This window comes from Carcharodon carcharias, chromosome 19 (genome assembly GCF_017639515.1).
Source record: "Carcharodon carcharias isolate sCarCar2 chromosome 19, sCarCar2.pri, whole genome shotgun sequence".
Classification (NCBI taxonomy): domain Eukaryota; kingdom Metazoa; phylum Chordata; class Chondrichthyes; order Lamniformes; family Lamnidae; genus Carcharodon; species Carcharodon carcharias.
The window spans coordinates 63,192,402-63,204,897 of NC_054485.1; the positions used below are offsets into that span (position 1 = coordinate 63,192,402).

At 45.1% G+C, this 12,496-nt stretch overlaps 1 protein-coding gene across 1 annotated transcript in view; it reads right to left on the minus strand.

The window, feature by feature from the left end:
* Window positions 1–11,480, minus strand: part of LOC121291488 (cytosolic 5'-nucleotidase 1A-like) — a 175,396-nt gene extending 163,916 nt beyond the window's left edge. The window contains exons 1-2 of the mRNA XM_041212733.1: window positions 11,327–11,480; window positions 10,300–10,467 (exon numbers count right to left, since the gene is read on the minus strand). Of these exons, the coding sequence (XP_041068667.1) occupies window positions 10,300–10,467; window positions 11,327–11,410 (252 nt within the window). The 5' untranslated portion in view covers window positions 11,411–11,480. The remainder of the gene's footprint in view (window positions 1–10,299; window positions 10,468–11,326) is intronic.
* Window positions 11,481–12,496: the final 1,016 nt, after the last annotated feature.

Genomic DNA, 12,496 nt, shown 5'->3' on the forward strand with positions numbered 1-12,496 from the left:
ACACAGAGATACTCACACACAGAGATACTCACACACACACACACACACACACACACACTGAGATACTCACACACACACTGAGATATGCACACACACACAGATATGCACACACACACTGAGATATGCACACACACACTGAGATATGCACACACACACACACACGCTGAGATATTCACTCACACTGAGATGCTCACACACACATTGAGGTACTCACACTTACACACACACTGAGGTACTCACACACACACACACACACACACTGAGATACTCACAACCACACTGAGATACTTGCACACACTGAGGTGCTCACATGCACTGAGATACTCACTCATGCACTGAGATACACACACACAGATACTCACACACACACACTGAGATACACACGCACGCTGAGATACTCACTCATGCTGAGATACACACACACACACACACAGATACTCACTCACACTGAGATACTCACACACACACACACACTGGGATACTCATACAGACACTGAGATACGCAGACGCACACACACGCTGAGATACTCACACTGAGATGCTCACACACACTGAGATGCTCTCACACACTGAGATACACTCACACACACACTGAGGTACTCACACACACACACAAGCACACACGCACACTGAGATACTCACAGACACACTGAGATACTTGCACACACACTGAGATACTCACACACAGACACACACACAGATACTCACACACACGCTGAGGTACTCACACACACACAGATACGCACACACACGCTGAGATACTCACAAATGAGATGCTCACACACACTAAGATACACTCACACATTGAGATACTCACTCATGCTGAGATACACACACACTGAGATACTCACACACACACTGAGATACACTCACACACACTGAGATACACTCACACACACTGAGATACACTCACACACACACTGAGGTACTCACACACACACACACGCACACACACACAGATACTCACAGACACATTGAGATACTCACACACACGCTGAGATACTCACACACACACAGATACGCACACACACGCTGAGATACTCACAAATGAGATGCTCACACACACTAAGATACACACACACATTGAGATACTCACTCATGCTGAGATACACACACACTGAGATACTCACACACACTGAAATACGCACGCACACACACACACACGCTGAGATACTCACTCACAATGAAAAGCTCACACACATTGAGATACACACACACACATTGAGATACTCTCACTCACACACTGAGGTACTCACACACACTCACGCACGCAGAAAACTGAGATACTTGCACACACATACCGAGATACTCACACACACACTGAGATACTCACACACACAGAGATACTCACACACACTAAGATACTCACACACTGAGATACTCACACACTGAGATACTCACACACTGAGATACTCACACACTGAGATACTCACACACTGAGATACTCACACACACACACCAAGATGCTCACACACTCGCTGAGATACTGACTCATACTGAGATACTCACTCACACATGCTGAGATACTCACTCACACTGAGATACTCCCACACACTGAGATACTCCCACACACTGAGCTACTCACACACACTGAGATACTCACACACACTGAGATACTCACACACACACTATGATACTTACACACACACAAACACTAAGTTACTCACACACGCGCACTAAGATACTCACATATACGCTGAGTTACTCACACTGAGATACTCACTCACACTGAGATACTCACTCACACTGAGATACACACACGCACACTGAGATACTCACACGCACGCTGAGATACTCACACGCTGAAATACTCACACGCTGAAATACTCACACACACACACACACTGAGATACACACACACACAGATACTCCCGCACACTGAGATACTCACTCACACACATGCTGAGATACTCACTCACGCTGAGACACTCACTCACGCTGAGACACTCACTCACGCTGAGATACTCACATACATGCTGAGATACTCACACACATGCTGAGATACTTACACACACACAAACACTAAGATACACACATGCACTAAGATACTCACACCCACGCACTAAGATACTCACACACACGCTGAGGTACTCACACTGCGATACTCACACACTGAGATACACACATACACACTGAGATACACACACACACTGAGATACTCACATACACGCTGATATACTCACTCACGCTGAGATACTCACATTAAGATACTCACACACATGCTGAGATACTCACACACACGCTGAGATACTCACACACACTGAGATACTCACAGCCACACAGATACTCACACACACACACAGATACTCACACACACACACACAGATACTCACACACACACTCAGAGATACTCACTCACATTGAGATACTCACACACACACTGAGATACTCACACACACACTGAGATACTCACTCACTCTGACATACTCAGATACACACACACAGATACTCACACACACACACTGAGATACTCACACACACATTGAGATACTCACAAATGAGATGCTCACACACACTAAGATACACACACACATTGAGATACTCACTCATGCTGAGATACACACACACTGAGATACTCACACACACTGAAATACGCACGCACACACACACACACGCTGAGATACTCACTCACAATGAAAAGCTCACACACACTGAGATACACACACACACATTGAGATACTCTCACTCACACACTGAGGTACTCACACACACACACGCACGCAGAAAACTGAGATACTTGCACACACATACTGAGATACTCACACACACAGAGATACTCACACACACAGAGATACTCACACACTGAGATACTCACACACTGAGATACTCACACACTGAGATACTCACACACACACACTAAGATGCTCACACACTCGCTGAGATACTGACTCATACTGAGATACTCACTCACACATGCTGAGATACTCACTCACACTGAGATACTCCCACACACTGAGATACTCCCACACACTGAGATACTCCCACACACTGAGATACTTACACACACTGAGATACTCACACACACTGAGATACTCACACACACACTATGATACTTACACACACACAAACACTAAGTTACTCACACACGCGCACTAAGATACTCACATATACGCTGAGTTACTCACACTGAGATACTCACTCACACTGAGATACTCACTCACACTGAGATACACACACGCACGCTGAGATACTCACACGCACGCTGAGATACTCACACGCACGCTGAGATACTCACACGCTGAAATACTCACACGCTGAAATACTCACACGCTGAAATACTCACACACACACACACACTGAGATACACACACACACAGATACTCCCGCACACTGAGATACTCACTCACACGCACTAAGATACTCACACACATGCTGAGATACTCACTCACGCTGAGACACTCACTCACGCTGAGACACTCACTCACGCTGAGATACTCACACACATGCTGAGATATTCACACACATGCTGAGATACTTACACACACACAAACACTAAGATACACACATGCACTAAGATACTCACACCCACGCACTAAGATACTCACACACACGCTGAGGTACTCACACTGCGATACTCACACACTGAGATACACACATACACACTGAGATACACACACACACACACACTGAGATACTCACATACATGCTGATATACTCACTCACGCTGAGATACTCACATTAAGATACTCACACACACGCTGAGATACTCACACACACGCTGAGATACTCACACACACTGAGATACTCACAGCCACACAGATACTCACACACACACACACAGATACTCACACACACACACAGATACTCACACACACACTCAGAGATACTCACTCACATTGAGATACTCACACACACACTGAGATACTCACACACACACTGAGATACTCACTCACTCTGATATACTCAGATACACACACACAGATACTCACACACACACACTGAGATACTCACACACACACTGAGATACTCACTCACACCCACTGGTGTACTCACACCCACTCACATATGTTCATGGTGGATGACAGTTTGGACTCACATAAATGTTGACATTCACACGCACAACACACACACACTCACACAGACACTCACACATGCAACACACACACACACACTTAAACAAACACATACATTCACAGGCACTCACACAAACACACACTCACTCACACACACACATTCACTCACATACACACACACACTTAGACCCTCACAAACAGGCCCTCACAGACAGACCCTCACACACAGACACTCCACACGGCTGAATTTTACTGGCCCTACAGCAATTAGCTGGAGGCAGGGCTGGCCAGTAAAATGCTGGGTGCCTGTGTTGAGGTGGTTCCCACCAGGCTAACTTCTGGGGGCAATCCGGTAGTGTGTTTTCAAGGTATCACATAAATCAGGGGCAGGACTCAAGGCCCTTATTGGATTCCCTCAGGTAAAGAGGTAATTGACTGCACACATGTGGCCATCACAGCAGCCAGGACTCTTTGTAAACAGAAAGGTGTTTTCACTTACTCACTAAAGATTGAACAGAAACTACACTGGGTGGTGGTTTGGCCTAAATAGCCAAGTGGTTATGGTACTGGGTTTGTAACCCCCAGATCAAGAGTTCAAATCTCACAATGGCAAACTATGAAACAATGTAACTTCATCTGAAACAGATGGAAACAGGTTTACTCAAAAGAGTATCAAGAATTCATTTGCTTGGCCTAAGTAGCCAAGTGGTTATGGTACTGGGTTTGTAACCCCAAGATCAAGAGTTCAAATCTCACAATGGCAAGCTATGAAACAATGTAACTTCATCTGAATAGGAACAGATGGAAACGTGTTTGTACTTGAAAGAGTTACATTACTTTGGGGGAGACAGTGGTGTAGTGGTAATGCCACTAGACTAGTAATCCAGAGACCCAGGCTAATGCTCTGGGGGGATGGGTTCAAATCCCACCATGGCAACTTGTGGATTTCAATTAATAAATCTAGAATATAAAGCTGTTCTCATGATGGTGACCATGACAACCATCATTGCTTGTTGTAAAAACCCATCTGGTTCACTAATCTCCTTAGGGCTTGGCCTAAATAGCCAAGTGGTTATGGTACTGGGTTTGTAACCCCAAGATCAAGAGTTCAAATCTCACAATGGCAAACTATGAAACATGTAACTTCATCTGAAACAGATGGAAACAGGTTTGTACTCGAAAGAGTATCAAGAGTTCAAATCTCACAATGGCAAGCTATGAAACAATGTAACTTCATCTGAAACAGATGGAAACAGGTTTACTCAAAAGAGTATCAAGAATTCATTTGCTTGGCCTAAGTAGCCAAGTGGTTATGGTACTGGGTTTGTAACCCTAAGATCAAGAGTTCAAATCTCACAATGGCAAGCTATGAAACAATGTAACTTCATCTGAATAGGAACAGATGGAAACGTGTTTGTACTTGAAAGAGTTAAGCTTGGCCTAAATAGCCAAGTGGTTATGGTACTGGGTTTGTAATCCTAAGATCAAGAGTTCAAATCTCACAATGGCGAAACGATGTAACTTCATCTGAAACAGATGGAAACAGGTTTACTCAAAAGAGTATCAAGAGTTCAAATCTCACAATGGCAAACTATGAAACAATGTAACTTCATCTGAATAGGAACAGATGGAAACGTGTTTGTACTCAAAACAGTTACTAAACAGACACCTGCAGGTTTAGCACTCAAGTGCTGATTAGAAGCAATTTATTTAAAAGATTTAAAAGATTATCAAGAGTTCAAATCTCACAATGGCAAACTATGAAACAACGTAACTTCATCTGAAACAGATGGAAACAGGTTTACTCAAAAGAGTATCAAGAGTTCAAATCTCATAATGGCAAACTATGAAACAATGTAACTTCACCTGAATAGGAACAGATGGAAACGTGTTTGTACTCGAAAGAGTTACACTGGGTGGTGAAGTCAAAATTAAGACACAGAGTCTTTCCTTGCTGAGAGAGTTAATTTATTTTGATCAGTGTCGACACTTCTGACCTCCACCCAGTTCCCAGCTATCCCCTATTTTTATGTGTTCAAATACCCATCAACTGTTTCCCTCAACAATGTAATTGACATTAACAAACCTTAACAATATAATTGCTAAGACATTGACAATATTCACTAAGGACATGGCTACTTACATCTGTGCACAAACCCAATACCAAGGCAGAAGGAGATGTACAACTGCTGCCATGTGACTACAACAGTGACCATTGTACAGGCAATTGCACTTCTGAAAATGAGATTTTAATACCTGTATGGATTTGGGGGAGGCTTGCAAAAGGCCCTCCCTGACATGGTGCTTTACTGCACTCTGCACAGCCTGGCATTCCAGAGAGGAGTAGCATTGGAGAATGCCAACCACACTGGGCGTGCAACATCCTTGGAGGATGTTGAGGTCAAAGAGTTTCAAGAACAGGTGGCCAGTAGAAGACACACCCATGGGTCTGACATCAATGGGCACTGGCCGGCTTACCAGAGAGACATTTCTCCAGAGATTGTGTTAAATGATTCAGTGTTCTCCCTGAGATACTCTTGGTGGTGTTTTATTAAATGCCCCCAACGTCTCAGTGACCCTGTCATTACAGCTTTTCATGCCCTCCGTCTCAAATGTTCACCATCTTGTAATGGTACACTGGTGCACAGTTGAACAGGTGATTCATTAAAGTATACATTGCAAAAAAGGTTGCTTAAAGCTCTAACAATTTTGCATTGAACAAATAAATATCACCCAGTGAGATGCCAAATGTTGCTAATTGGATTTAAGTAAACACTTCCGGATGGTTATGTTGTGCAGTTGATGCAGAGTCAGGCTGCTGCCTTTTCTGCTCTGGTGTGTGAGACAGACACAGTCGCTGGCCTCCGGCTGTCTGAGCCTCGGGGTAGACCAGCACATTCACATCTGTCCACTGGCCAGCTTCATCAATGGGGTCACCTGTAGGACTGCCTTGTGAAGAGCCCCCAGAGGTTTCAGGCAGCTGCTCCTCAACCCTTTCAAGTCCCACCTGCCTTTCCCTGCTAACCTGGAGTGGGGCATCACCTTGCAATAGATCCAGGGCTTTCGGGGCCGTCACTCCCATTCCATTGCTCAACACAGCTTATAGATGCGGTCTTACCGGTGAGGTCATTATGCATCTGCTGAACCTACTGCTTGGTCTGTTTCATGTGTCTCTCCATGAGGGTCACCACTCTCTCAATGCAGTGGACCATGTTCCTACATGCTTCTGTTAGGTTACTCACTTTCCACACTCACCTCGCCCTCAGTGACAGGGTGCCCTGCTGCAATCTATCCAATTCCAATTGCCTTCTCCTCCTCCCTCAGCGTCACTACAGCTGTGAATGGTACACCACCCCCTGGTCATTTCTGCTCCTTGGCATTGTGAGCGTGCTCACAACCACAACCACATATAAACATTGTCCTTGCCAGGAGCCAGGAAGGAAAATATATAGAATATATATCACCCTGGCTACATGAAAAAAATATTTTTTTCTGTTTTCAAAATAGCCTGATAAAATGGTTGCAGCTGACCACATGCTGGCAGCTCTGGAAGTTTCTGAACAGTTTAAAAATGGACAAAGGCTAACACATCAAACACCTGTAATGTAACATTCCTTGTATCTTATAAACATTCCAGCCAAGCCAACACAAAGGATTTGCAGACGATATATCTGTGTCAGCCAGCTCTGGACAAAGCAGAGTTGTTTGGGACTTGTCATCTTCAACGTTGTATTAATGGTTCTTCAGTTACCTACTCAAAACACAACAGGTTTTAATAGGGGGCCTTCTTTGCTTAATAGCGTGACCTAAAACCGCACTGTCACATGATCAAGACTTGAGCTGTTTGAATTCCTTTGATTAGGCAGCTTTTAAATTTTACCTTCAGTTGTGGTTTAACCTCCGAAGAGAACTGGACTCCAGGTTGGCAGCCTGCATCTGATCTCCACCTCTCTCAAAGTCTGATCTCCAGAAAGAACCCTGTATTTCACCAACAGAGTGACATAATTCCCAGGATACAAGGATACTTTGCTGCATCTTCAATGGACTCAACCTGCAACCAAGTTCCTAGCATCAACACCAGGAATTCTGCCAGACAGAGCCACCTGAAAGACACCACTGGACTTCTGATTCTGGATTCTGGACTCACGTGAAACCATAACTCTTATTTTTATCATGGTCTCGCCCTGTACCCCTTTCTTTCCCTTATCCCTCTGTTATTGTATGAGTGCAAAAAGGGACAGATGTTGTGAAGCCCCTTCCAGCATTTTGTGTGTGTGTAAAATAAACCAACACTGATTTTACCTTATCTTGAGTTTGCTGAGGGGTTAATAGAGGATTGGATCACTCCAAACTCAAGGGTTGGGGAACATACACCACCACTTATAAAGGAGGTTCTCATTAATCAAAAACACCTTTCTGTTTACAGACAAGTAGTTAGAGGAGAAATCAGGGCTGGTTTAAATTAAATTCCCTCCTGTCCGTAACAACACATTGTCACTCTTGTTTAATTGCCCAGTTGTGCTAGTCAATCTATGCCACTTTCCATGTCCAGCATTGCACCATTTGAAAGCCTGCTGCAAGCAGCCATTCAGTCTAGGCAACCCTCTGACTGACTATGGGCCTCCAATGTAAGGCATCTCTTCATCTCCCTGTGGACGTTGGTCCCTGCTCATGTCTGATGCACAAGTTGACCACCTTGCCTCACATCTCATTATTGCTGTTTATAGCATGTAGGCCACAATCATACAATTATGAAAGTCACTTACTTTTCCAGAGGTCACTGAATCGTTTCCAGCACTCCACCCAAATGACACTAACTTCCTCAGCTACTCTTATGAAGCTATCAATGTATGTATTAATGAAAAATATTTTTCTGCGGGTATGTCTTAATTGGATTAAAGCCAGCTAGTATGGGTGCTTTGTTGGGTACTAGTTTTGAGATGTAAGAGAGGTAGAATGCATTTGCATTTTTTGAATAGAGCATTCAAGAAGTGGGATGAATTCTGGCACCGAGCGAGCAGAGACCAAGCAATATCACTACATTACTAATAAATAGGTACTATGAAAGGGGTTTTATTGTTAGAAGAGGCTGGTGATATAATGAGAATTTACATTCAATGGTCTGTGCTAGCTATAACAAGATGACTGTTTTGTGTGTGCAGGGCAGAGGCAATGTGAGGTCAAAAGCAGCTGTAAGCCTCCAACTGTCTCCACAGGAACCAAAGTGAAAAGAACCTCATTTTGAATTCGTAAGGTAACAATGTTTTACCTGGTGTCTGGTTAAGTCTATGACTTGCCGTTACCTTAACGGAGATTAGTTTGGGAATTTGTTAAAAGTTATGATCATAGTAATTTGTAGCCATGTGTATATATTTAACTTGTGTAAATTAATAAAATGCTTCATTTAGCTTAACATAAAACCTCTCTGGAACTGGTGGTCTGATTCCTGAGTTTAGAGTTGCATCTCAAACATAACACTTTAAACAACTGTCATAACCTATAATTTTAAGTTTTCCTCTGGGATTTTTAAATAACTCCGCTTTACCAACTGCACCGGTCGTAACAGCCACCTTCAGCCATGCCTCTTGCTGGCCTCCCTTCTCCTGTGCTATGAGAACACAATCTCTTTCCATTACTTTGCTGTCTTCAGGGACACCTCCAAAGAGGTCTCACTGATTCCAGAAGCCACCTTTCCTCTAACCCCAGCTATTCCTCCTTTCTCTTCATCCCTTCTTCTGCTTTCTCTATGTGAGGCACTGCATGAAGGTTGCAGACTGAGCTTGAAAATAGCACCTCCAATTGACCTGCTATCGTACCTCCTGCTTGCCATTGGGAGCCACACTGGCTGCTTCCCCTGCCTGCCGGATGCTAATTGGTTAGAGATGGGAAGATCCCAGAGCAAGTCCTGCCATCCACACAACCCACATATGACCTCAGCATTGGGATTTTCACTCATTTGGCACCAGCTCACAGAGACAGACACATGTGGAGACCCACAAGCACATGCAGGAACAGATACAGAGACACATACACTCAGGCACACTCACAGAAACAGAGAGACACACACACAGATATTCACAGATGTTCAAAATCACACATATGTATACACATACACTATAAATACTTACATCTCACATGCGTATACAGTGTACAGAGTTAGCAACAGACATACATTACTGACACACATATACACCCATCTTCAACGATGAGCCAATGTTTATGCTGTAATGCATGTGCTAAGTGTGGTGAGGGCTAATGGCTGTTGATGACTGTTTTTGGATCTTACCTTGACAAAGGGGAAGGCAGCACCTGGTGCAAAAGGCTCATTCTCATGTTCAACTTGGTGTTTGACATAAGCTTCGACCCCGTCCTTCTGGAAGATCTTTGTCTCCTCCTCCATGTTAAATAGTGCCCGCGATGAGACTGCAATGGTTGTTGCATATTGCGGGCTTGGCTATGGGGCAAATAGAGGCATCACCATCTGACACTATTTGTTATCCTGTCTCTGAAAATAAACAGGTTCATTATGCACATTCTTCTACATCTTTGCCCATCACCCTTTAATCTATTGACAAACATCTCGAAATCATTGTCCATCTCTCTATTCGACACTTTTTCATTCTGTCTGTTCGGTCACTAGTTATTGCTTTCCCTCTTTTTTACACCAAAGCTTCTTTTACTCTCTGTGCCCCATTCGCTTTTCCAAGTCACTGTCTGGTCCCATCCTCTCTCTGTTTTCCTCTGCCCTTTGATCCCTCCTTCTCCCAGTTTCAGCCACTCTTTCTCTAAATATCTTATCTCTCCCCATATCTCATCCTCTCTCCCTCCCTTTCTCTTTCTCTTCATCTTGGTTGTCTGTTTCTTGGGGGGGGGGGGGGGGGGGGGGAGTCTACTGCCGAAAGTTATGGGTCATTATAACACAAAGGGAGACCATTCAGCCCATCGAGGCTATGCCAGCTAACTATGGAGCTATCCAGTCAGTTTCGTGCATGTGTGGGAACCCAACCCACACCCCAATATTCAGCCCACATCTGTACCTGTCACAGGAATAGGGTTTAGAAGAGGCCATTCAGCCCCTCAGCCTGTTCACCCTTCACATATCTGATCTGCAGCTGAACTCCATTTGCCTGTCTTTGATCAATATCTTTCTGTCTGTCCATCTCTCTCTCTCTCCCTGTCCCTCCGCTAATTCTGTCTCTATAAAGCTGGGAAAATAACAGGATGCAGCCCCGGTCCCGGGTCCATCCCCATCCCGATACCGATCCCTCCGGCTCCGGCCCGGGCCTCACCCACTCTCCCGCTAACACAGTTACCGTTCTCGGCTTCTTCCTGGGGGAGAGGGGACTCGGATCGGCTGCAGCCCGGCCCGGGGACCCGCTCCGCAAGGCCGGCTCCATAGAGATCAGCAGCGGACAGACCGGGAGAGAGGCAAAGAAGGAAAGACGGGATAGAAAGAGAGAGAAAGAGAGGCCGAGATAGAGAGAGAACGGGATAGAAGGAGAGAGAGAGGTAGAGAGGGTGTGAGAGAGACCGGGATAGAGAGAAACTGAAAGACACCGGGCTAGAGCGGGAGAGAGAGGCCGGGATAGAGAGACAGAGGGAGAAAGAGAGAGACAGGGATAGAGAGGGAGAGAGAGAGAGACCGGGATAGACGGAAAGAGGGAGATAGAGAGAGTGTGAGAGAGACCGGGATAGAGAGAAACAGAAAGACACCGCGATAGAGAGAGAGAGAGAGAGAGAGACTGTGATCGAGGGAGAGAGAAAGATAGAGTGTGACAGAGACCAGGATAGAGGGAGAGAGAGACCGGGATGGAGAGAACGAGACCAGGATAAAGAGAAAGAGAGAGGGACCGAGATAGAGAGAGAGAGGTAATAACTGGGCTAGAGAGAGAGAGACCGAGATAGAGAGAGAGAGAGACTGGAATAGAGAGAAAATGAGAGAGACTGGGATAGAGAGTGAGAGAGACTGGAATAGAGAGAAAGTGAGGGACACCAGGATAGACAGGGAGAGAGAGGGGGAGAGGGACCGGGATAGAGAGAGGGAGACACAGACATAGAGAGAGAGTCCGGCAGAGAGAGTGAGAGCGGGAAGGAGACTGGGATAGAGGGAGAGAGAGTGAAATAGAGTGTGAGAGAGACCAGGATAGAGAGAAACAGATAGATAGAGAGGGAGAGAGAACGGGATAGAGAGAGCGAGACTGGGATATGGAGAAAGAAAGAGGGACCGGGATAGAGAGAGAGGAAGAGATACCAGGATAGAGAGAAAGTGAGAGACTGGGAAAGAGAGAGAGAGAGACTAGGATAGAGAGAAAGAGAGATAAAGAGAGAGAGACCGAGATAGAGGGACAGACTGAGATAGAGATAGAGATCCAGAGAGAGAGAGAGAGAGCGGAATAGACAGAGAGAGAGACCAGGATAGAGAGAGAGAGAGAGAGAGAGACCAGGATAGAGAGAGAGAGAGGGAGAGAGGGATCGGGATAGAG